The sequence below is a fragment of the Netta rufina genome (genome assembly GCF_964035555.1).
Source record: "Netta rufina genome assembly, chromosome: 4".
Lineage (NCBI taxonomy): Eukaryota > Metazoa > Chordata > Aves > Anseriformes > Anatidae > Netta > Netta rufina.
This window is the reverse complement of record NC_140127.1, coordinates 7,189,326-7,217,191: the sequence shown is the minus strand read 5'-3', so window position 1 is coordinate 7,217,191 and position 27,866 is coordinate 7,189,326. Positions and strand designations below refer to the sequence as shown.

The following is a 27,866-nucleotide window of genomic DNA, read 5'->3' as shown; positions in this document are numbered from 1 at the left end:
ATATAAAATACTTGAAAAATTTTAAAATACTCAATGTTTCTAAAACATTATGGAGTTGATAAATTGTCATAATTTTAACACAGGTTCCCTCTAATTAAAAAAAGTGGTTCTCAAAATAAATCAACAATTCCCTAGTGCACACATAAAGAGAAAAGATCAAAAGCAGTAACTGGTATCTTTCCTTCCAGTGTTAATTAGTAATTAAAAATCTTAGCTTCATTAGTACCTACTTTGAAATAGTTTGATTTTTTTTTTTTTTTGATGGGGGAAGGGAATATTACACAGGCAAATCCTGCAACAGAAGTCATGAAAATTAACCAGCTTTGAAACTGCTTGCTTTCATCACAGTTTAAAAAGGATATGAGACTTCATTATTTTCTTTTAAATGAGAATCTTCCTTGAAGACCTGAGCTTTCATTTGGTCTGAGTTGCATGTACTTGCATGTACTGCCTACTTCTACTGGCCAAGTAACACCCTTTCTCTATAACAGTTCAGGTATGTCTGATGATTTTAAGTAGAAACACAAATATGAGAATCGGTTCCCTAGTAGAGTATAAAAGTCAACAGCTCCTAGTATTTGGATTAACTGAAAGTCCTAAAAGAATTTCCTGCATTTGGAATGGGAGAAGAAGACTTGTCAATGCTTCAAAACCAAGAAGATTGAATGAATGTCCCTTTATGGATTTCAAGTGTCTTCCATTCGTAGTTTATTTGATGCCTTCAATACCGATTCCATTTTCACTTCCATTATCACAGCTGAATATTTCCTGCGTACAAGGTAATCAACAGTATAGCAGCAAACCCCGTTAGTAAACCAGCGTTCTGAATAAGGAAGAATGTAAGATCCGTCTTTCTTCCTGTCACTTTCTCCCTCAGCATATCATTCATCTCTGGGAACTGCAAAAAGGCATAATTTTAGGTAAGTATTGCCATCTTGTGGTAGCGTGTGTAACTTAGACCATTTAACAACAAACATCGCTGCTTTGAACTGAGTATTAGAACTAACAGCAGGTGAAGGCAGTCACAGAACAAATCACCCTAGTTATCCTGAAAACTATTTCATCAAGAATGGAAAATTGAAATGGTGTTTTGATTTCCTCTGCTGCAATATCACCTTTTTGGCTCTCATGCAGATTTCCTCTTTTTAATTTGGGTCCAATTGTTGGTCTGTATGTTGCTAGGAGCAGCTGCCCTTGTATTGCTAAATATTGTGTTTCCTTCTTCACTAACACGGACAGAGAAATCCTCAATCAGGAAATGGAAGATTAGGATTCTTCCACTTTATTTATAAGCAAAAGAGGTGAAGCTGAAAACACAAACAGCCCCTCAGATATAAGAAACCTGTTACAAACAGAAGGTCTGTTGGGCTGATGAGGTAGTGATAAAGCAAGGAAGAAAGAATAGGAATGTTGTGAAACTGGTAGCAATATACGCAATATTTTGTTAGGGTGTGATGAAGGGATTCTTCCTTCCATAACAGGTGTCATAATGGCACCATAATAGCAAAGGATGACTGTTCCTTGCAGGAACAAAGATACTTCGTCTGAGAGCCAGTGGAGGTGGTGGCAGATGAGCACTGGTGATAAAAGTCTCCATTAGCATGGGGCAATTCAGGGTATGTGTTCCTGGCAGATAAAGTCAACTGTAGTTGACTTTGACAAACATAAGTAAGCTTTAAACTCTTCTGTTGTGGTGAGAGTAGTATAGCCAGCGTGCAACAAAGACTCTAAAGTTCAGTCTCAGTTTAGAAGCCTTCTGTTTGAATGACTCAGAAGCTTTATCTTTGATCTCATAAGACAAAAAGAACTGTCGAAGCCAATGCAATTCTTGAAGAACAGATTAAGGTAAATGGGAAGTGGCCAAACCTTCCCAGAAATCATTCCACAGCTCTGTGATCCTCTTGCACAAGAGGCAAAGACAACAACAAACCAGATTAGCTTCATGCCATACAGCAAGGCTCATGTGTGCTCACACACCTCAGTGTACACATTCTCACATACCCACAGCTTCATCACACGGTTATCTTACTGACACAGAGGCTGGACTGCACCAGGAGTCCAGGAGAAAAAGGGAGGAAAACAGAACAGCAAAAAGAAAAGGGAAAGGACATTCTAATTAATCCTACCTGCTTCTACAAGCAGACCAGAAAGTGGAAAGGCAAATCTCTGTACAGAGCACTTGCATACCCTATTTCAGACGTCTCAGGGGGAGAAAAGTTGAGACAGGTAGCTGATTCAATCAAAAAACCTAGAGAAAGAGATGCAGGAGAGGAGACAGACGGTGGAAGGGAGGGGAGAGAGAGAGTGCAGAACAAGAGATACGAAGAAAAGAATGTTACCTACTTCGATGGATTTAATTAGAACAATTTTACGATGAGCCACTCTAAATTTATGCCATGAGTTTTGCACATCATAGTTGAGTGCACTACTATTTATTATAAGAGAGTGAAAGCAAATGAACAGCATTAGCAATTAAGGTACTGCAAATTTGTAAAAGAAGCTATTTATATTGTTCATTTAACTCTAAGATTACTACTTATGAAATCCTACGTTATTATCTCAACTACATTAGTATTTAATGTAATAGTCCTTATAACCATGTAAGAGTTCTTAAATGCATGTAGAACCAAACTGGGGCCTCAAATCTTTTCAAATTCAGGCCTCACTCTGGTTCTACACTCGGAATGGATTCTAATATGACAGGTGGAAACAGAATTATTTTTTTATTTTATTTTTATTTTATTTTTATTTATTTATATATATATATATTTTTATTATTATTTTTTTTTTTTTTACAGATTTATCTGATATTACAACACTGGAATTAAATATAATAAAGCTTTAAACTCTTGTAAATTCTCTTTCATTTTGAGATAAAACATCATTGTAAGGAATTTATAGAATATTGCTGACTGCCTGGTGAAGCCAGATTAAATTCCCAACATCTAAACCTGATCTAGAATTTAGCACTATTTCTTTGCCTTATGTTATCTAATATACTTTCAAAAACAAAACAAAACAAAAAAACTCAGTTTTGAATGAAGTTTAACAGATCACTTTTTTTTTCTTTTTTTTTTTTTTTTTAAAGTCTGGACAAAGAAACTGGGGCTGGTACTGTTTAATTTAAACAGTATTGGAGTTTAAGTCAGGGTTTTCACCTAAACAATTCCAAAATTATTGCTGAAGTTACATAACATATTCCATTCAACTCTTAAAGAATTTTTAGTTTAATTTTACTTATTTTTTCTGCTTTTCTTTTAGAAGATGATTTCTGAAAAGACAAATGATTCATTCTTGCAGGAAGCACGGCTGAAAGCACGACAGACACCAGTAGAGTCAGATCATGCTCCATTTTATTGCCCGAGTAGCCTAACTTTTGTAGTGAACTTAACAGGGGTGGATAGTGTCTCACACAAGATTATTGGTCAAAAGCACTCAGACAAACAACTACAAGAAAACAACCCCACCTGCAAGAAAACAACCCCCTTGTGATTAGCAGTCACATAGACCATGTCTTTGAAGCCAACTGCTGGCAACAATATTTTTCTGAATTCCTCAATTGGGCGATGTGGGAACACTGTCATGGGAACTTCTCATAGTTGCCCGGGTAGCTTGGTTTGCTCAGCTACAGCAAGCCATGGGATTTTTGCTGTTTCAAGAAATCCCTCGACAATTCATTTAATAACAATAATGTGAGATGCTCTGCCACTTCTTAAAATGCTGAAACAAAGTATTTAAACACTTTTCACTCTTGAATGAAACCGGCCCAAACTCATGAAAAGCTTCTCTTTCTTTAAAACTCATTTTCAGCAATAATCTGACCAGCCCTACCAGGCCTTCACATTTAATGAATAAGCATAATTATTTGTGCACCTTCATTAAGGTTATAATTGATTACTTAACATCTAATAATAAGATGTAGATGAATCTGGCAGGAGAGAGACAAAAATATTAAATTCTACCAGAGAAACTGTTAATTCAGTCTTTACTTTCTTGCAGAAAACTAAATAACTGAAAATGAAATTCTTTCTCACCATATCTGCCAGAGAGATATACAGGAACATTCCACCAGCTACTGCAAAGATGATGTTAGGAGCAAAGTTGTTGCCTACTAATATACCGAAAGCCATCCCAATATAACAGGAACACGCAGACAGAAAGTTGAAAAACAGAGCCTGCCGAGTATTCATTCCTGCACTAAGCAAGATGACAAAATCCCCTAAAAAAAAGAAAAAAGAGAAAGAAAAAATGAAAATGAGAAAACCATCTTCAGCAAATGATATTATTTTTTTTTTTCAATGGAAGTCTAAAGAAAAAGACATTATTCGTATACAGCTTATATCCCACTGCTGGTTTTCCTCATGCAAGTAAATGATGAGTATTTCCCTTCAACAATAAGATAACTGAAACATTCTGAAGCAAGTAGGTGATGCACAACATAGCTAAGAGCTTGAGAACACAGGACTACCCATAGTGAGCAAAATTTAATTAAAAAAAAAAAAAAAACACATACAAAAGCATGTATGAACAGGGCAATTCATACCTATCTAATATACATTCCTAGTTTCCATCCATCTGCACTCAGGAACTTCTTGGGCTAGATGTGTATTATGGTACTTGGTAACTTTTTGATGAGTGCTTTTTCTATTCATTTGTCTAAACTTCTTTTCAATCCATGCCAAGTTTCTACAAGCACAACCTCCTACAGTAATTTTTGTCAAAAACAATGTGTTGAATTAAGTTCCTTACCCAGCTCATGAGGAAACTCTTCACACAAGATGGCTATGGAGGTACTCAGCCCTTGAAACGGAGACAAAGTGAAAGAAGCACCAATTGCCAAACCATCTATGAAATTGTGTACGGCATCACTCAGTGTTACCATCCAAGCAATGGTTCCGATCTTTGACAGTGGGTGCCCACCGAGACATTTACATAACTTGCTTTGGGTTACTTCCTCCTGGAAAAACAACACAATAAAGCAATTACATAAAACACTGAATAAAGAAGTCAATGAAACGCAGTTCTGGCTTTAATCAAACGCTGAGTAAAAAATAAAGCACAATTACATGAAGAAAACAAATTGCTTGGTCCAAGAGGCAGAGGGCACAGGTAGCAGCAGCAAATATTTTCTGTTTCAACAACTGAAAAGTGAAGGGCCCAGTCACCTTCTGACTACAAAGCTTTAGCTGAATGCCCTTCAGCTGAGACCGAAAGCAATTCAGACCACAATGTCTGAATGTCTCTCTGGCAGTGTCTCTCCCAGATTACGAGACTGCCAAGGGTTGATAAGACTCCTCACAGCCTCCTCAGCAACCTCTATTAAGCATGTACAGTGGAGAGGATTTGAGAGGATTTGATCATTGTGATTGACAGCATCCGTACTTCCTACCTGAAACAGACCTGGATAAATTACACGATGCCTGTATGTACATCATGCTCGTAAAGACACAGCCACCACCACAGCAACAGACACCTACATGGGAATCCAGACACGCATCCAGGTAGTCCTCTAATTTTATTTCTTATTTTGAGCAGTGACAGTTAAGTCCAGCTAGTGAAATCAGCTTTTACAAAGTGCATGTTTAAGAACAGCAGTGGCTAGTTCTGACTGTGGGAGTTGAGAGCTCAGAGCACAACTAGAACTGGCTAATATCAAACTGCAATGCACAATCATGCCAAGGCTCTCAATAATTCCTACCAGACGTGGAAGTAATTTATACATCCGGTGTCATGAAATAATGAGAAATTTGACGAAGATAAAAGGAACTGCCATTTCAGCTGGGAGTACAAACTAATTTCCACTATAAAAATCCTGATGTTCCATTCTGATAAATTTCTGTACACACAGATATTGTGGTTAAATTATATTTGCAAGCATAATAGCATTGGAAAAAAAAATAAAAAAGGATTTGCATATAAGGCATTAACTAGTGTTTACTACCAGAATACATAAATAGTAATATATATCTGTTTACTCAGACATATTTAATCACCTTTCTTCTTGTAAGAGAAGGATGTAGAGGAATACCTCTTTCCTTTCTATCAATGGGTCAAAAAGATAATTCTAAGAAATTTTTCCAAGGAACATTAGAAATGGTTTTAACTTTATCATATCAAATGTAAGTACTACCAGACAAGTGAAGTTTGAACTTTAAGGAAATATAACGATTAATAAGTGGTCACAAAATCTTTAATGACAGAGCAACGAGATCCGACTCATGCTTTGCTCACCGGACTCTTATCTGACATAACATATACGTGTATGTTGGAGCTGCCTTGGAACAGGACAAAAGTTCAGATTAGGGATTTCCCAGTCTGAAGTCTACTACATTACTTGGAATCTGTAACTAGTAAGTCCATGGTTAAGTAGTGGCACAATGAAGATTAAGTAAGAAGATGATATTTATTGAGTAAGAAGATGATATTGAGTAAGAAGAAGAAGAGTATCTGTTGAACTCATCAAGATCAGAACTGACCAGGCTAGGTTTGGGTTATCTATGGTTTTGGTTGTTGGTTTGTTGTGTTGTTTTTGTTTGTAAGTAACTGCAATTAAATAAGGAAAACAGTATTGACTTACTTCTAAAACTACTTCCTTGATATAGTATTTCAAACTTCAGAGAAAATTGTAGCTTAAAAACTAGGAATCAGATTCTGAGAGGCTTCTATTATATGTATACACATCTAACAGCCATTTACTGTGTAGCTTTAAGGTATAATAAATAATTCTTGCCTGTAATCTACCTTAGATAACGTCGCAACTTCTTTTGGAAACCATATGAAGTACAAGGACATTGCTTGTCTGCGTTCACGTCCTGAACTTTACTAGATCATATGCCCAATGAATGTCATATGCCCATGAATATCATTGGGCATATGATCTATAGTCATAGACAAATGACTAATACATATTCTTAATGCTCAAGATAAGGCAGACTACTGATAAATTTACCTTTTAAAAATATATAGAATTCTGAAGCAAAAATTATCAATCCCTGGCTCTACTGGACTGTTTCTTCTTTGTCATGATACTGTACTGGGTCTGGCTGGAATAAGACATTGTGCTCTGCACTTGAAGCTAGAACAGCCCTGATAGCACACCAATGTTTCATCTGTTGGTGAGCAGTGTTGGCACAGCATCAAGACTTTCTCCAACCCCCCCTGAAGTCAGTAGGTGGGGAGGGGACACCACCAGGCAGCTGACCTAAACCGACCAAAGGGATGTTCCACACCCTACGGTGTTACACTCGTCAATAAAAGCTCGGAAAGGGAAAGTAGAAAGGGTGGGCTCTCATTATGAAAATGTCCGTGCTCCCAAAAAACTGCAACATGTACAGAGGCCTGCTTCCCAAGATGTGGGTGAACATCACCTGCTAATGGGAAGCAGAAAATAATTGTTTTCTGTCTTTGCTTCCATGTAGCTTTTTTTTTTCCTCCCCCCTCTTTCTTTTCCCTTTAATTAAATTATCCTTATCTCAACTTGTAAGCCTTTTTTTCCCATCCTTTGAGGAGAGGGAGTGCGAGAGTGACGTGGTGGAGTTCAGTTGGCCATCAATGTGAAGCCACCACAGGTACTTCAGGAGATGTTACAGGAGAGATGCCAGCCAAGGAGCTCTGGAACACTCAACTGGTCTATCAGGTCAGATTTTTATTAATTACTACTGCGGTATTATTTGCATCACCACAATTGATGGTAAAACAGAAGATAACCTTGGTATTTTTGCTCTTCTGAATATATTTTTTCTTTAAAAGCAATGGCTTCTCCTTTGTTCCCAAATGTAAGAGAAATGATAGAGAGACTTCTCTTATTTCATCTTATGTCATTACCTCAGGGTACCGTTGCTCTTTCTAATCCATCTGTGACTCCCTCAGACAAGAACAAGCACCCCAATCTGTTAAATGCTTGCAGAAAATAAAGAGTTTATATTCTGCACATCAGTGGAAAACCCAATAGGAGTTAGGACAGAGCAACTCCACCCTGTTGATAACATTTTCCTTCATACAGGCAAAAGAGTAAGCACTGGAATGAAAGTTTTGCTCTTGAAAAAAATAAAAGATAAAAAGGTGCCTTTTGGTGTTCCCTAACAACTCCAACATTGTGTGCTTGAGACTACAGGCATTTTCCGCAATTTGTCTCTGAAGTAACTTTTCTTAAAAGTTACTGTTGTCAAGCTGTTTCATTTCAATGCGTAGTAGGTACAAATTCTGGGTCAGCACAAAAGAGGTTTCCAAGGTTGCAGTTACTGCTGCAAGTGAAATTTAAAAGTATGCAACTAATTAAACATTTACATTCGCTCTGGCAGGCATTAAAAGAGAAAAGAAGGTTGCATCTCCATGGTTGAAAACAGCCACCACCCTACATGATGCTTTCTGTCTTCACTGTTGTTGCCCTCTTTACTGAGCTTTAAATTACGAGGATATGTTAAAATTCTATGCATATCTTGACTTACCCCACGTGGATCCCTCATAAATATCAAATGTGTGTAAAACTTAATTCATACCTACCCTCTTAGTAGTACCCTAGCTCCTCCCTGATGACTCTGAAGGGTACGCTGGACCCTTTAAAACTGCCTGAAGGAGGAAAAAAATGCAATGACAGCTTTCTTTGCTACCTCCCATCTCAACAGTGGGTTATCTGCCACCCTGGGATTTATCCTACAGCCATCTCCCTTCCAGCCAATCTTGACTCCAGAGTGAATTTTACTGTGCTACAGTCAGAAGATTTTAATAAAATGTATTCTCTTTCTAGCTCTGGAGAAATGGAAAGCAAGAAAGAATAGAAAGCATGAATTTTCATAAATGCAATACCTACAGAGGAAGAACCTTTGTAAAACTTAAAGTTCTTAAAGTCAAGACTGCACGCAAAAGGAAATATGTGAGTATTCTACAAAGGATCTTGGAATGACCTACAATAATTTACGATCATGAGCACTACAAGTAACCTAGTTGCTATAAATAAATACTAGATAGCCACACTTTATTATTATAATATATGTGATATGATTTTGTTATCTTTATGTTACATGTAAGGACACGACTGGCCAAAATGCAATAATGGAACAAGTCCAGATAAAACTTCTGGTAAACAGGGCAGAAATATAATACTGTGCTACCAGAAAGGACCGTCTCCACAGACAGTGGAGGTTTTGTATGTGTTCTAAATCTACAAAATACAGTTTATGGATACTCAAAATATGACTTTCCTTTCGGTGCCCATGCAGTTTTAGCTATCACCCGTTTCTCCTAATCTTTACAACAACTAGTATCCACTGCACTCCATAACATTTCTAAAGTAAGGAGAAGTACAATTTTGGTACTTTAAACTGTGGGTATCAAGTGTCCTGTAAGCCAGCAGGGTCAATGCAGAACTCCCATATTCTCTATTTGAGAATTAGGGCCTTTGTCCTGCTTCCTCTCCTGCTCCTCAACGCGCCCCCACAAACACCTTTCTGGGTGAAGAGTGCAGGTAGTAAAACAGAAATCTTTACTGTGAAAAATCTTCCTTAGCCATCAGATAATTATTGTTTTTCCATGTTGTTTTTACATAAGGGACAGGGAAAAGAGTAAAGAAGCACACCAACTTTTTCTTCCCATCTCGATTTTCTTTCCTGGCAGAAGGAGGTCGTATTTGTAGTAGAGCAATAAACACAAATACAGAGAACAAATTGGAAAGAAGATATTACTTCAACCAGGAGGAACAGCCGCTGTCTCAACCTATTACTTCTGTAATTCCCACCATGTCCAAATACATTGGACTAGCACAACCAGTGATCACAATATACTGCTTACTGTATCAGTTTTTCTCATTACTCATAGATTCAAAGGAAACACATTCTCCAACTTAAGGCTGGATGTGGATCATGTAACATTAAAACACACTATCACACATTTTAAACAAAACAATAACGAGATCAAAATTAACAGATTAAATATTTATCTCTGTCCTACCCATCCCTACGCTGATAACTACTAGCTCTTATAATTGTTCAGCAATCAAATCCAGCATTCAGATTTTGTAAGCTTGCCCAAAAGTAACACATCTTCTCATAGGGCTCAAGCAAGTTATAAGCTAAAAATTTACAAAAACTTGACAAAAGTAATAAAAATTCATATTAACCCTTCCCCAGATATGCTTATATAATAGGCAGGAATAAAATAAACAAACAGACACAAGTTTCTTACCTGTGCTGAGACCACACTGATGCTGTCAAAACCAAGATTTCCATTGTTCTCTATGACGGCTGAGTTTGCATAACAGGTCACCCCGTTGCTGGATGACGGTGGTTTGTGTGGGTTAGCCTTATCCTGACATTGATTCTGTTCACCATGTCCTAAGTCGTTATGGCCAGTCTAGGTGACAAATTCACAAACAAGTAGCTCATTAAAACAAAAGCAAAATAAATAAATAAATAAATAAAAATAAGAAATACAGACCAAAAAGGAAAACGCAGGGAGCATATTCATGCTGCATTTCTTTCAACACCAAGTGAATGTTTAAATAGCAATCAACATTTTAATACTTAAGTTTTTAAATGAACTCCAAAGTTATCAAAGTTCCCTTCCTATCTAAGCATCTCTTCTTTTCAGCTAATTAGAATTGTTGGAATTTACCATTTTTATACCTTCCTATAAAACAGTTGAATCTTCATAACCTTCAATATGAGGACCAGCTTGGAAGAGTCCAGCTAAGTGAGATAAGAGTAAGAACACTGGACAGTTTTCTTGGCAAGACAAGAGTAGAGAGTTCCAGGAAGTCTGAGAGGCCTTTGTCTGAGACAAATTCAGTCTCACTCATGTGAGCACACAGCAAGGAAGTCCTCAGATGTATGGGCCCTGGTTTAAGCAGAGCCAATTAACCATATTGCACAATATGGATAATTAAAGGGTCTGTGTACCAGCAGGTACACAGAAAGCAGGTCTGTGTACCAGAGCATGGGGAAACAAAGAGCCAATTACTGCAGGTGAGATTCAGGCACTGTCAGCCCTGGTAAATTACACTTCACAGATGAATAAGAAGATACACGTCACATCAATTTCTCCTGTCCAAATAGGAGCTTCAGAGGCAGACTCCCATTCTCTTCAGCTTTTACTTATTTCCACTTTTTGCTGTTATGTTTAGCTAGCACAGGGAAGATTTGGCCCTTGAGAGCAGCTAGAGCATATGCCAGTGACAGCAGACCACACTCACATCTGGATTCTATTCCCAGCTCTGCCTGTGACTCCCTCAAAAAAGTGAACTTGCTTTCCCTCTCCATATGGATTTTAAACAGATGTATAAGAACACGTGGTAAGGCTGAAATCCTCAGAAAAAAAAAATATATATACTATCAAGAATCTCATAAAATGTATCAGGTACTTTAAGGTAAGGCTTGCAGTTAGTGACACCTTTCATTACCTGGTTATAGATCTTCAATATCACTTTCAGAATCCTTTCCACAAAGAAGAGAATATAGAATCCACCAAACACAGCAACGGCTTTCTCGATATAGTTATCTACTTTGGGGTCAAATCCAAACGCCTAACATTGAAGACAAAAGCAATGTGAATTAGTCTGTAATCTTAGTACATTTCCATAAAAACAAATTCCCTGACCACACACAAATACTCCTCAAAAGTACGGACCGTCTACCAGACAGGAGTTTCAATGAGGCTGAAGTTATGAGAGATCCTGACCCTGACACATTTATTTCTTTTTTTAACTTAGATTAAATGTCAGCAGTGTTTTAATACAGTACAATTTTACATGCAGAACATAGTAATTATTGCAAGGGGAGGAAGTCTAAACTGTAGCCCATTAAAACTCACTAGAATTTTACCCAATGTGTTCCTCTTTCTGTCTAGAGGCAAAATAGCCCTTAGCCTTTCCCATGTCACAGCTACACGTGGAACTTGATGGCTCTGCTCACCCAGACAGAAAGAGGTGGCAGCCAGTGGCACTACTGGCCACCTACAATTCTTGGGGTATTACAACCCACACACTCACATCTCCACTGGAGCGAACTTCTGGAATTAATACACTTTAGAAATGATTTTACAAAACAAATAACAATTCCCATTGCTTACCTCTGGAATGAGTTGGAAAATTGCATTAGAAAAGAGAGTACCGATGGCCAAGCCCACAAAGTAGGTTAGAATCTTGGGGAAATATGACTTTTTTAAGAGAGGAGTTAAAATCAATCCCAGGAGTGATGCCAAGTTAATGATAGTCACAGCCAGGAACCCAAATCCCCAAACTGTGGATAAACAAACAGAAATATAAAATATTTTAGTATAAAATCCATTTAAGGCTGCTTTTGATTTTTCTAACATCTGAATTGGCATGGAATTGAGAAAAATACTTACTTGAAATTATACTCTACAAATATAAAACCTTAAATACGCACTGATATTTAAGACGTATACCCACAGAGGGGAAATATGCAGAAATACTGTTTGGGACCACATACGAGCCCGGTTTCAGTTTTTAATATCTCAGATAGTCTATCTGCTGTTAGTATAAATCATCTCTCTCTACAGTCGCTGAAAATTGAGAACTAAAGCTTAAGCCAATATTCAAGGTAGCTATAGCATAGGCTTACGACAAATCTTGTTGCTGGTCTCAGGGTTGCAGGTCCAATTGTCATTTACTCCTGAACAACTCCAAGATACAAAGTTTGCTGTCTTGGCTGTCCTACACCCAAAAATCCTTCCTGACAAAGGATGACTCCTTCAAATCATCTTGAGGTGGTAACTTTCTGTTCCTATCACCATGGGAACAGAAAATCTATCACCTATCACTCTTCCTACAGTTCAAAGTACTTCTGCTTTGTTGAAAAGACTGCCCATCACTACTTATCACACATATGAGGTGGAAGATAGCTGACAGTTGAGGCTATTACAGTAATGAAATGAAAACATACAAAACAGAGGTTCTGGGTTCAAAAAGATGGGCACAAAGGAGGAATATTTTTATTTATTTATTTATTCATTCATTCATTTATTTATTTATTTAAGAAGTGGCATATGCACCCAGTTTGGCCATAATTTAGCTTCTTTCACCATAAGCATTGTCTCAGATTTTCAGAGTTCAGACACCAGGATTTATATGGTAATATATCGTAAAATACCATAATTATTCTGGCATCTAAACTACAGGTTCTGAGAGTTTTGCTGATTTTGTTTACAATCATCAAAAAGTTTTGCCTCTGTGCATGTCCACTGTTTTACCCAGTTACATCTCAAATTCCTATGAGTACAAAAAAGCTTTAAAGGTTGCACTGAAAAAGCCTACAACACTGCCTCAAGTGAGGCCGCAGAATCACAAAGATATCCACATAGACAGGTTGTCTATAAAAATCCAACACAAATTAAAAGCGAAGCCAACACAATGTTGGATATATGAGAACAGTTTGGTTTAATCCAGAAAGTTGCATCCATCCAACAGCCTCATTATCAGGTTTGCCATATGTACACAGAGAAGTTACCGTAAATTCCTTTCTGCGTAGCAGAAAGGGATCAGATTGCAATCTGCAGCCCAACTTTCCCGTAACACGTTGTCAGCAAACACACTAAACCAGATTCATCACCTGCAACTGGGATTGCTGTGCTTTGTTTGCACAGGGACACATTTTCGTTTGTGACGAACTTTATATTGTGTCAAGAACAGGAAGAACAGAAAGCATTAGAAGCATTTAAGGCATTTGCAAGAGGTGTGCCAATGCCAACCAAAACATTCACTTGCCATTTCTGAGAGACAGAGAGGGGAGGAAAAACATACAACTAGATATGGTTAGATCCACTAAGCTACTCAGGAGCATAACTTCCATTACAATAAAAGATAACTACGCTTGTGAATGCATTTCTGAAATCAAGTCTACGGTAAACAAATGGGGTTCCAGTGTCATCATGAGTCACAGAGGCTGTTTGCAGTTTGGGATTACCATACAAGCAGGAGGCTCTCAGTTTAACATACAGGTAACTCCTACACATTTACCCAGTCCAAAATACACGTTTCAAATTGAGTTAAAATACATGTGTGCGTGTATGTATATATATATAAAATATGAAGTACTTAGTGCATATGCCCAAATTACCTTGCCGCAGACACAGGAAATTAGAACAAGTTTCAAAAATTTTGATTAAAAATCCCCACTACTACTTACTACTTTCTACAACAAAAGACAAAGAGGATAAATTCGCAAATGGTACATATAAATCAGTGGGTGACAAGAATGATAGGAGAATGGAGCTTTAAAGCAAGCACAGAAAAACAGGTTATTGCCAAATGCCGAGAGAAGTTCTCACAACAGCACTTGCTTTAACGTTCATACCGGCACTCTTTGTTCAGAACAGCAGCACGTACTGGGACACTTAACTTGCAGTACATGCTATAAATGATACACCTTTCATCATTTTGTATGCTTAATGCAGTGGAACATGTCCCAGTGTACTGAAGGACCTGTGTTTGCAAATAAATCCACTGGTATGTAGTACCCCCTTTTGTCACAACAGCAGCAACCAAAAAAACCCTTCTTCTTCCTAATTTACCAGAGATTAGTGAGGCCAGAAGGCAGATGCATTTTATTTTTGAAAATCTGGCCTAATCTGGATAGCTCAAAGTCTTTGGGATTTAGCATACTGATATTTTATTTTTTTATCCATTTACCCAAAGTGGAAGAACAAGGAAGAATTAAAATACATAATCAAACGAATCAGACGATGAAGGAATGAATTGTTCTCCATCCTAGGCCTTCCACAGATCCCACAGTGAACCTCAGTAGTATCAGGACTAGTTTAAACTAATAAATCTTTTGAAGGAATAAAATAAATCTAAGATTTTTCTTGTATGTTCTCCAGGAAAGTGCTGTTGACCTGAAGTGCAATTGTAAATAATAATGATTAAAAAAATGATTACCCCAATTATACGGTTATGGGAATTGGTGCTGCAAGAAAAACACCACAAATAGAAAAGAAACAAACAAACAAACTAATGAAAGTGATACAATTCCAAGATAACCAATGCTGCCAAAGTTGCTTCACTGCTGCATTATGGACTGTATTTCACAACACCATGTGTGCACTGCTCTCTTAAAATTGGGTTGATTCACTAGGGCTCCATCCCCAGTAAGCTTTCCCTGAGTGCATCCCCCCCCCAGAGAGCTGGCTGGGCTGACTTCATGTTCCAGAGCCGAGCACTGCCACACAGCCTATGCAGAGGCTGATGGCATGGATGGCTTTTGCCAACGAGCATTATGCTTTCTGTCTCTACAACTCTGGCCCCACCAAAGAGACCACCAAGTTGCCAAAGCACAACAAATGCAAAAAATTAATGGCAGGAGAGCAAGTCCTCCTCAGGACACCATTGCTCAGTATAGTTCCTCACAAGAAGTGGGGACTACTGCTCTGGGCCTTCCTGAGACAAGCTCAGGCTCCTCCTGTGCCCTTTCCTGGAAAGGAAGAAACCAGGGTGTTAAAACCTTGCTGAAAAAGCCAAGCAGACCACACAGACTCTGTTTGCCTTGGACAGAAGAAATGCCACTGGGCATTTCCAGCTATTTCATGCCCCTTTATACTACTCCCTATTACATTTCAGAGGGAAAAAAAGAAAAGGAAGGACATGAGTGTGCCCCTAAGGACAGCTAGGTTAGATATTCAATATACAACCCCAAGGAAAAAAGACATGCTATACACTGTCATTTAACTTTTACTCTGCTTCCACAACATTTTTTTATTATTATTATTGCAAGCAGCTGCCCCATAAAGCTCACTGTATTAAATTCTTCTTTATATCTTATCTGTTCATGTTTTGGAGAACAGGGACTTAACAGCACTTAAATGTGTGGGAGTCCCTGAGCAGAAAACTCACATCAGCCAAGCTGGAAACATGCTCTGAGGATTTTGCATCATGGGCAATAACTGAAATCAGCTGCTCCAAATGCTGCCACAATACTGATATATTTGGTGATGGGGCAGGGGACAACACATAAATCAACAGCAGGATACATTTGCAGTAAAGCCTCCGTTTGGCACGGGACATTTCTGTGAATCTCCCTTCAAAACAGATACCACTGTGTGTCACAGCCTCATATGTTTGGGGTTTAAAATACCCTAAGCATGGGCCTCGCAGATTTCTCATGCTGCAGCCAAGGGAGGGGCAGAGAAAAGACTGCCTTGCTTATCTGGCTACTGGACACTGCTTCTGAGCTGGCAGGATAAAAGAAAAATAGGAGGGGTGGTCTAACTAGCTTAGGCAATCAACTACAGAGCAAGCTTTCCACATCACCATACTTAAACACACACACACAAACACACAGAACAAAACCAAACCAAACCAACAAACAAACAAAGATTCTACACTGTGGTGAAGGTATTGTAAATTTCCTGAAAATACGTGCCTTCATATGGTATAAACCATCATGGTAAATTGATATGCCATGGTTGTGATTAATCAAATATAGTTTAAATTATCTACAGGCATAGGTAAGTTTTAGGAATGATGTGTAATTCTTAGTGACTACTGTCACTTACAACAATCAGGGTGTTATTAATTGTAAAATTTCAAGAGTTACAAAAAACACTGCAGTACCTTTGCTAATAATTACTACCATTGGGAATCTGCTCATCCAATATCCCAGTTTTTAACTTTAAGTCAGTTGAATCCCTGGGAATAATGACTTGACACCGAGTCAAATAAATAAACAAATAATAAACAAATTTGATCTTTATCAATGGAACAAGTGACCTCATTATCCAGTTGATTCGTCCCTGTCCTATATTGTCTATTGCACTGTACAGTTCCGATCACAATAAATATAAAAATAATAATGAGAAAAATAGGAGGAAGAAAGATTAAGGTTACTCAGGCATGTGATGATGTTCCATGTAGAGGGAGCAGCACAGAAGACGTCAAGAAGGCAAGAGTGGGAGTTCAGAAAAATGTGAGTCTTTTCCTCAGAAAAAGAGCAGTCACTGGCCTCCTTGGTGTCCTGACATCCAATTGCAAATAATTCCACTTAAATGCAGCCTCCTGGTAATTTTACCTTGTGTTAGCCTGATACTTGCACACCTAAGTCTGACAGCCCCTTGCAAATCATCTGCACAAACTTTTCCTACTTCCACCTTCTCTCCTATTAACCAGCTATTAGTGAGAGCCCTTACGCCTCAGGGCACAAACTACTGTGCAAACAAAACAGGTCAGAAAGACATTTTCTCTAATGAATGAATCACTCCGTAACTATCTACTGGCCTTTCCCTAAAGCATTTTGAAAAGATCACGGTCAAGAGAGAGGATATTTGTTTATGTACCCTGGTGACCTGAAACACCCTCTTATGTTCCCACCTTATAACTATATCCCCCTAAACAAGGCATTCCTATTATGCATAGATAAATACTTACTATTTATCTCAGAAACCCCCACACTAATCACAGTATAAATGAAATAATATAACTGACCTTGTAAAGACTGTGGTTTAGTTGCATCCACCAAGTTTTCCTGATGATGACACGGGTGAAAAATTAGCTGTTGCAAAACAGCAGGACATATCGTAGGGAAGTCTGTATCTGATACACGACTGTTGTTCGGTATTCCATGCAAAGAAAAAATTTCCTCCCCAGTCAAGCACTAGAACAAAAAGGGTTTTTTTGCCAACTTAATACAATAACATAAAACCAAAAAAACAAGTCACACACTAGGAAACACAAGATCTATAACGTGAAAATACTGTAACACATTTTCAAGGAGGTATACACACCGTTTGGACACTGCATGTGAAAACATGGTGATTGTTTAATGTGAAGCAAAAGTGATTTGAAGTATTTTAAGATAACTCACAAATCAATGAAACATGTTTTACATTGACATTTCCAAATCCCCCGCCCCATGAACCAGGACAGTCAAATATTTGGAAAAATAGCTTCAAAATAGTTAAAATTCCATGTAATTACAAAATAATTACATTTAAGAACAGACCAGATAAACTTAAAATCTTACTGTCAGAGTAGCATCAGAAAATGATTGTTAATTCCATGACTGCTTATTCATATGACTGCTTCTACTTCGCAGCAATGCTTTGTATTTCCTCAAACAAGCTGTTCATAAATTGTCCAAATGGAAGCAGTCAACATGTTTTCATTCATTTTACAGCAATAATTATTAGCAACAAGGATTATTTTGTAAGACCATCCCAAATTCCTGTGAGACACTCTTACTCTGGATCTTCACTTTGCCTTCAGCTCAGGGTCAGTACCTAATGGGTCAAGGACGAATGTACACAGCAGTGCTAAACCAGGCTGGCAACAGGGCTGGTTGCTCTCTTGGTTATTTTCAACCAAAAAGCCAAAATACTTGAACTATAAAATATCTTAAACTACATCTCCACAGAAAAATTGAATACTTTTATACGAAATGTTCCATACCACAGAGGTCTTTCATGTAACGCTTTCCATTTATTCGCATTCATGTTTTCCTATAATGATCAATAAGCAAATACTGTTCTTTCTTGGCTGCACACAAAAGTGGTTTGGCTTGCTGATGTACAACACAAACCAGGGATGAGTCTCAAGAAAAGAAGAAAAGCTTTTAGGATACAGCGTTCACTGTAGCGAGTCTCAGTGTGAATGCAGGAGTAGAGCACTGGAAGCCTTAACAAATTGTAAACAAATGATCACTCCCTGGTCTTTTCAGTTTTACCTTCAGATTCCATAGCACTCCTCCAATAATTCAGGATTATTATTTATAAAGCACATTCCTTCTAGAGATAAGACGAAGCAACTGCAAGTCATTTATTTCAGAGCTGCCTCTGTTTCCACTAATAAATGTTACTGTCCACAAGGAGAAAGGCATGCACGTACCATTTTAACTTGACTATTTCTCATTTAGCCTGGAGGAAAAGAGCATTCAGGCCAATACGAGTGGCTTCAGCCAAATTACATCCAGAAGGTTCCTGCCCTTCTTCTTGAATGACCCAGTCTAGGAGAGTGCTCACATACACACCTGAACTTAAACAAATGTCTAAATTTTGTTGAGACCATGAGACCTTGAAGACTGAAATATATACTGAAAAGTTTTCCTGAACTGAGATTTACAAGCAGTGTGGATATAGAATCACCCTTCAGTGTCAACACTGATGTCAAAGCCTCAATATATCTTTAAAAAATATATTTATCTAAAATAAATGTAGCTTGATAGCAACAATTTCTGTTTTTGTTTTAGAGCACGTTGACCCATTTAATCTCAATGGAAGCAGTGCACAGAGAAATCATCACTGAAGAGAGTTTCTAACAGCCCAAGACATGAACTTCTGGAGTTTTTCTAAACTGGTTCTGTGTCTCATCATTTTACTGTTAACTCTGCATTATGAAATAATGTAAAATATGTGGCTAATATTTCCAGTATGAAACAAAAAGAGAGGATAGTTGTGGTCTATAGGAATAGTTCCTATACCGTGCTTCTTGTATTACTGGCTCACAGCCATTTCTAACGGTCTGCAGTGAAAAGCTGATAGAAAAACAAGCCAGTATGCACTGAGATTCATAACATGGCTATCTCTAAGAGAATTGATCTTTAACATCTCTTTCCTAGAAATACAGAATGGATGACAAGTAATTTAAAATACTAACAAATTAATATTAGTTTACAAAAATACAAACCACGTCATAGGTTGAAAAAAAGAACAGATTATGGAGTGAAAATATTATTCAGGCACAGCATGAATTAGAAAACTCGAGACTTACAACGTTGGCTATATACAAACAAATATGTAAGAAATACCATCAGACAAGAGAGCTTTTATATGAGGACAAGGAACAGCATTTTGTTTAATTACTATTATTATTTAGATCGGGGACAAACCCAGAGGATAGCAATTCCTGAAAATGAGTCATTGTTATAAGTCACCTCATCCTCTCAGTAACACCTACACGCATCCTTGTGCTGAAAAGCAAGCTTGTGTGAGTTCCCTGGCACAATTAAGGGATTAATTAAAAGATTCAATCTATTAGAAGCCTTGGATTGGAACAACTCATGTTTGCACACTGCAAAACTCTGTACTTATCTTTGCAGGATAAATACGTTAAGACAAGCACACTGCTGTAAAAACACAAGCTATTTATTTTGTAAGACTGACACATAACCTCAGCCAAAAGATAATCTAGCCTCATGGAACAGGGGACTGAGAATGATGTCCTGGCTCATTAAGTCTACCATCCCATCCGTTCCTTGCTATTTAGTAAGCCTTGTCACACTGCTTATGGTGAAGGGACTGGCCCTGGCCACAACCTGACTGTTACCCAGTGTTTAACTCACATCTTCAAAGAAGATATAACTGATCATGCCTCTGAACTGTTAAAAAATAATTATAATAATAAATAAATGCTTTTATCACAATTAAAGAGGGCTTCAATCACTACAATTTGCAGCATTGCAACGTATTCAGACAAAAAAAAAAAAAAAAAAAAAAAAAATTGGTTACTCAATTAAATGTTTACTTTTCTCATGGTAAGCTGCTGCCAAAAATGGTTGGCCAATATGGGATTTTCTTTTAAGATTGTAAATGACATAAAGTGATGCCCAACTATCTCGATTCTCTTCACACCAGTATCACATATCTACATAAATGAAAAGCATATGCAAAGCTCACCACATTCTTTCCAGGAGAGGATGGGATAACTTGCTCAGACAAAAATAATGCAAGGAGACCTCTAACAAGAAAATTAATAACAAATGCTATGGGATCAACATTTCATTTCATTCCCTTTTCTGACCTTGTACCACATTCTTATCTTTGCTCTACCTGTTTTATCTGTAGCATTGCACGCGTGAAGCACTGAGATGCCAACAGCAACCTGTCACTGTGGTTTCTAGATGTTGCCAGATTAAATCCTATCCTAGCCTGCACCAGAGCTGAGCAGTGGGTCACACAGTAACAACAGCAAAGAAGGAATGCCATGAATATCTACCTTTTTTTTCTATTATTATTTTTTTGACTTAGCCTGAGCCTGGATGAGGCAAAATGAAGACAAATTAATGTCTTCCCCAACTTACTTTTAACAAATCAAAGCATTTAATGCTGATTCAGTGATATGTTTGTGTTGTGTTTTTTTTTTTTTTATCACTTATCCAGGTGTGAACTGGGTGCTAGGAGACAACCATGCATTCAATAACCAGCACTTTATGAGAAAGAGTCCAACCACGTGTAGCTGCTCGAGTGCCTTTGTGTGCTTTAGGGATGTCACACACCCCCCCTAACATGTTTAAGGCAGCCTGATGTGGGGAGCTGAAAAACGTCCATAAATGCTGAAAGTCACTGAAGATATTGTAGCAGTAAGACACTTTGGGGGTAGAACAGAAAAGCCTATTTATCTTCTCACTGACCTGGCAATGTCAGCTCATGGTGCTGGATCAAGACCATAAGCCACACACTGTCAGGCCATTCATCCTTCTTCTAGGGAGCACTAGTGAACGAGTGAAATGCTACCAAAACAAACAAACAAAATAAAAATCAAAGCAGATACTAACCTAGTTCTAGCTTATCCAAACCACCAAAGTTACTGTTTTGACTCATCGTGACGTGAAAACGTGTGATAGCTGACCACTAAGATTTTCACTTTGTTTTGTCCAAATGTTTGATATAAAAAACAAAATATGTTACATTAAGACAGTATTCAGACATAACATAAAGGCTCAGCATAAATATAGTTTTAGAAAAGTCAAAGAAGGAAATTGGAGTACGATTTTAGCACCTTCTGACTACCCCAAAGCATAAAATAAAGGCAACATTAACAGGCGTTCTTTCCAACGCCCACTTACTTTCCCTGTATTTTTTGACTAAAACTTCTGGGCACGTAGTTAAAACCTCCAGCATACGCATGTATTAATATCATACCACAATGAACCTGATGACAGAAGATTAAATATAGTTTTGTTTTTACATCTTGCTAATAATGTAGAACAGTGAGTAAACATGCCATCATCTATTACATAGAAATTGTTAGTAGTTCTATACCTATCCGTAGGACTAAAATGTGTTGGAATTCCACAGTAAAGTGTGAAAAAACTGCAGTGACCATTACTTGAGTTTCCTCAGTTACTACTATTTCTCTGAAAGGAAGTCTAAGCTTATACAGTAAGGAAAGGTGATAACAGAGAAAGGGAAAAAAAAAAAAAAAAAAAAGTGAAGAACAAAGAAAATGCAAACACAAAACAGAGAATTACAAAAAAGCTCAATGAAATAAATAAATAAAAAAAAAAACTAAAACATAAGGAAATGCAGACAGCTCAGTCAAAAATTCTAAAATTCAAAAATATTGTTGGTTATTTTTTGTCCTGTAAGACACACATATGTGTCTTCATGGACATCATACAATTTAAGTTACCATAAATGCCTGTAAAATTTTACACAAGTATATGGTCAAACACCATCATCAACAAATTAAAGCATTTTTTCTTCTGCCTTATCTTTTCAAGTCAACCTCGGTATCAAAGGAAAACAGAAATCAGACATCCCTCTTCTTCTGACTCACGCATCCAAACTTTCAATTTTTAAGAAAATGGATCAGCTTCTGGTGGACCTTTGGAGATAAGTAAGGTTACTGAAATTTTTATCTGAGTGAAACACACTAAAGACCAGTGCTGGGACAACACTAACAGAGACTGTTCCTTCCTGCTGGTTTTTGAAGGACGCTATCACCTGTCCCTTACAGATCAGCTCTGCACTAAAAACGACTTCAGGCTTGGATGAGGGACTCTTGATAGAGCAGGGACGTGTTATCTTCACTGGAAGAAAGGGCCTGGAGTCATCCCACTAGCTCTGGACACTGAAGTTAGGAACTGAAAGTCTGAGATAAACCTTGTTTCCTCCTACAGTCATATATCTGTGCAGCCTCAATGGATGATCCAGCCTACCTGAAAAACACACGAGGTATTTATTTTTCTCCATTGAGATTTTGTACAGTTCAGGCCTCCGATGCCTTACAACGAAGTTAGATTAGGCCACTTTACATCTTTCTTTCCATAACCAGTGGATCCTCTAAATTACGAGCTCGTAAGCGCAAAGCATGAGGCAGTGTTTGAAAACAGCCACCCGAGTTACTTAGTGTGAGTACGCATTAGCGTGCAGCACCTGCCCAAAGTCATTGATATACTTAACACCTACAAGGGATTGAGAGCCTGCAGGTTAAGAGCACTTGCTGAAATGGTACTCAATGATAGAGCAGCTGTAAAGTCAATTTCAAGACATACAAGTAACTCAACAAAAGATACATGTTTCAGTATGGTACCCTAAATATTTTTCAAAAAGGACACAACTAAAACAGGCCTGTTAAAAAATACAATGTTTCAGTTAAATTTCAAGTGTTTTATAAGGAATACGCATTAGCAGTAATTAAAATGAGGATTTTTCTTTTCCTCTGCAGCCTGCGTACGAGGGCTACGTGCTTTTGCAGAGGGAAAAGCTGAAGGACTGAGGAATCTGCTCATTTCTAAGCCCCTTTGAAGAAAGATTCTTTTCATAACCATATTCAACACTGCAAACTTGTATTTAGTGTGTGTGGCAGGAAATGTTTGTATATATATATTTTTTAAATACACTGTGTTGGAACAGTGTTCAGTTTGTGAAATCTGAAAGAGAAGCTGCGACTCTGGGAAATATTGCCACGCTTATACTGAATACTGCATTGATTTTGGTGGCATTAACTCCAAATTAAGCCCCTGGTCAGGGTACAGACATCAGAATCACGCTGTTTCTGAAACAAATAGAGTTTATCCAAGGTTTGTCTACATTACTGATGAAGAGCTACTGCTCCAAACGTTAAAATAAATAAATCCAAACGTTAAAATAAATAAATAAATAAGTGCAAAGCGCCTCGTGGTCCCTAGAAGCATGCCTCCTCTGTTTCTCGAGGAGCTGAACCAAACCAGAGCAGTCATCCCTGTTTTCCTTTCAATTATCACGGCTGACAGGACTTAGCACAGGGAAATTTCCGCCAGCCTTAGGACTCCCATTCAGGGAAAGGAAGGCACTCTAAGACGCTCCGGAGATACGAAATGATGCAGTATTTAAAAGCAGCAATGAGGTCTGAGTATTCTTTGGAGACACTAGACAGAGCAAAACAGTTTCGTGAAAAAAACGAGCGGTATTCTGGTCAGATTCAGGCAGCGAGATAAACACTTTAAACAGCTTTTACTGAATGAATCGACGAAGGGACACTCAGTGCTCGGTTTACTGGAGAGACGTGAACTGTGGAAGCCCCTCCACGCCCCAGCGGCCAAGCCTCCGCTCCCAGGCGTCGCTTTCCCCGAAGATGTGCCCGGGCACCCCTCGGGGGAAAGCTCCGGCAGGGCGAGCAGGTCAACCCGCTGCCGCTACCTTCGCCCGGGGGCAGCGCGGACCTTGCCCCCGTCTCCTCGCTCCCCGCGAGCCGGCCCTCGGCGCTACCTGGTTGTGCTGCGGCTGGGGCAGCAGCTGGGACGGCGGCGGGGCGGTCTGGCGGCCGAGCAGGGCGGAGAGCTGGGCTGCCGACAGGCTCCCGTTGGTGCCGAAGGCGAGGATCACGTCGGCGGAGAAAGCGGCGGCGGCGGCGTTTGGGAGCATCTCCGGGGAGCGGGCGAGTGAGGCCGGGAGCGCGGCCCCTCCGGCCGGGGCTCGGCGGGGCGGGGGAGGCGGGCGGCCCCTCCCCGGGGGGCGGCTGCGAGAAGGCGGCACCGGGCTCCGGCCCGGCCCCGTCGAGCACCTGCCGGGCCCCGCACGCCGCCCCCGAAAGGTCCCGGCCCCGTACAGTTTGATCCAGACGTGGGGGATTTCGGCTTTTTTAATAAGCAAGCGGGGAGCTGCGTGACTGACCCCAGGCAGCAGCTCGCGCACCACCTCCCCCTCAGGAGGCAGCGCTGCAAGTTACTCCCCAGCTGCCCCCTACGCCATTTAACCTGTCTCCAAATCGGTACCCGATATATATTTTAACACAAGGTGATTTAAACATTCTTATTTAGACCTCTGTGGAACTATGCTGAAGGGGATGAGCCGAAGTGCTCCTCAGTCCCACATCTTCTGAAAGCAGAATTGACGCCGCGTGCCATGGGGTGTGGGTATCAGCGCCACACTGCAGGCACTGTCACTTCTTTGGATAAACTTCTTTGGAAAAACACAGAGCACTACAACCCCATAAGTCCTGCTACTGAAGGAACTAAACCCATCCTTAGAGCCTGAAGGGCTGAGGCACTTTTACGCTTCCCAGGTACTCGGTTGGTAGAGGCTCAAGCAGCCCCTAGCCCAACGTAGCTGCCAGTTGTTCCCAGTGACTGACCCCATCACCCTAGTTCAACAGCGGTGCCTGAAGACACTCCACCCTCCCCCCCCCCCCCCCCATTAAATCTCTATTTACAGGGGCATTTTTGGTGTCTTCCAGAAAAAAACAATACAAGTTTTCTGCCGCTATTGACAGAATCACAACATACTTCTTCCAGTAGCAGAACTGGGGCCTCCTGTACTGAATATGCCTATTTCTAAACACAGCTCTGCTCGCAGTCGATTACTTGAAGGTATTCTGTGTATTTGAAGAGTTCCTTACCACCAGCACATAAATCGGAAACAACACCAACTGGCTAAAAAGAGCTAAATCAAAACAGGCTGCTGGTGCATCAAGAAGATTTGTAAGTGCTCTATAGTGCAGGGCCAAAGAATTAATTTCAAAACCATTTTATTTTTTAAGGACTTCCTTTTTAATCAGTAACAGAAATATAAAGGATAATTTAAATTAGTGTAATTAAGCAAACTCATATTTGCATTAGTTCTTAGGCCCATATTTGCATAATGCTGAAAAGTTCAAGGAATTCCTGAATAATTCCATTAAGAATTACTCTCTTTTGCCAATCCTCTACAGAATGAAAATCCTACTCTATTTTTGAGAGACAGCCAAACCTTTTCCTCAAGGAGCGATGCATTCATACTGCTCTACTTTAAAAGAAGTTTCTAAACTGTTTCTTGCTGAAAATGACCACAAGAGCCAGAAGAGCACCAACGACTGGAGGTCATGTACCTTTCCAACTGTATATATAGCACTTGAAGGATGCTTTAGATGTTGTGTATACCCTTATGACGTACGTACAGATCCATCAGGTGTGGTCTTGGTTCATCTCATGTCTGATAAAGCCCAGCCAATACTTACAGAGCAGAATTCTTTCTCAAACTGAAAAAACAACCCGTTTGTACACTGTAAACCAAGTATTTCCCAATAGTACTTCACGGTCCTGATTCGCTATTGTTTCGTTTCCTGCTTTATGCACACCTGTGTAACACTACTGTCATATTTAAACCACTGTCAGGTGCCAGCGCACCAGGTGGTGACTGGCAGTGGGGGCAAAATGACGTAAATCAGCTTCTCTGATCTCCTGAAGGGCCATATCCTCCCTGAATTGGGTTCCCCTTAAGGAAGTCAGTGAAACTGTAGCTCCTTACACCACAGCCAGAATGATTTGTGATTTTGTTATTTACTTATCTCAAAGTCAGAGGCACCCTCTGTGTCTACCTTCATTCAAACCAATTGAAATTGTTATTTTCAAACAGATAATCGTATCGTAACCCTGTAGTTTGGCAAAGTAAGACTGGCACACCCATCCCCTGCATTCTTACTATTCGCATGCTTTTTCTCTCAACCCTTTGTTGGATTAACTACTTTAATAGGATTTAAAATGATAACCTGTAATTACACTTAAATAAAATGACGTATAGCAAATAGGTATTTCTAGGGGAAAGTATGGAGGTAGGTATGTAAAAATATTAGACTGACACCTCAAAAACAATCTCCTCCTTCCCCCCCCCCCCCCCCCAAGTATTTCTCTTTACTGTGTATACTGTGTAAATGAACTCTCAGCAGCTCTCTTTGTTCATTTTTTAACTTGGCTAGGCAGGCTGCAATACTCACAGCAACTACATCTTAACTTCCAGTGCATCACAGCTTAATAGCACGTTAAGGCAGATGCTCAGATAGTTTTCACTATTGCCAGCTCAGGAATCTTTCTCCTGATTTCTGGGCTCTTGCAAGTACTGAAAATGAATTCAAAAGGAAAACTGGGGTGTCAAGATATACAGATTTTGGTTCTGTAATTTAATGGTTTAATAGTGAATTACAAGTGTCTGAGGCATGATGTGGACCTCAAACTGTGAGAGGTATAACGGCATTGCTAGGGTAAATCAATCATAACTTGCTTCTTTGGCGAGGCTGCACTATCAGTAACGTTTCTGTATTGTTTACCACCCTGAGAAGCTTAGCTCATACAAAAGGTTAACTTTATGCAATATATTTCACCCAGGAAGAGGCATTACCCGTTCTACAGCCTCCCACTAGAGCCAGCTTATTAGCTCTCTCTCTGCAGAACTGTAGAATACCCTGCTTCTGATGAGAGAGAGGTAGGATACATCCTCCCTGAGATTAAATATTGCTTAAGCAAGCATCTTCAAAAACAACATCTCTGTAATAAACCACATAAGATGAAAAGCTTTACCGCTTTTATTTTCGAATACCAATATAGAGAGATATTTAAGGATCTTTAGCCACAATCAGAATGAGTTCTTTTTAGTAGATAAACAGACGAAACAATCTTCACTTCATAGCTGCTCATTGGAAAACTGAGCTTAATAAAATTCCACTGACATTTGAGAAATATTATCTGTCCCCACCTTGTTTGCATAGGGTCATGACTATTTGATAGTATGGAGATATAAGAATAGCATAATAGATAATAATTCTAGTGTCAAAGTTCAAAGGTTTTTTGAGCCTAATGTTTTGGCCAAGTGCCATCTCTTGTTTTCAGCTGGTTGGCACAGACCTCTAACTTACAAATCCGGTAGCTGTTGGGCTACAGCTTCAGACAGTGAGACAGTGCCTGGAGAGCTGAGCC

General features: G+C 39.1%; 1 protein-coding gene across 1 annotated transcript; it reads right to left on the bottom strand.

Moving 5' to 3' along the window:
• Nucleotides 1–436: 436 nt before the first annotated feature.
• SLC39A8 (solute carrier family 39 member 8) lies at nt 437–24,564 on the bottom strand (the record flags this gene model as incomplete). The annotated part of the gene is made up of 8 exons (XM_084285935.1): nt 437–898; nt 4,035–4,219; nt 4,750–4,954; nt 10,180–10,347; nt 11,393–11,515; nt 12,061–12,230; nt 17,429–17,597; nt 24,409–24,564. The coding sequence occupies 8 exons, from the start codon at nt 24,562–24,564 to the stop codon at nt 752–754; spliced, it is 1,323 nt and encodes a 440-aa protein (XP_084142061.1). The 3' UTR covers nt 437–751.
• Between the last annotated feature and the right edge of the window lie 3,302 nt (nt 24,565–27,866).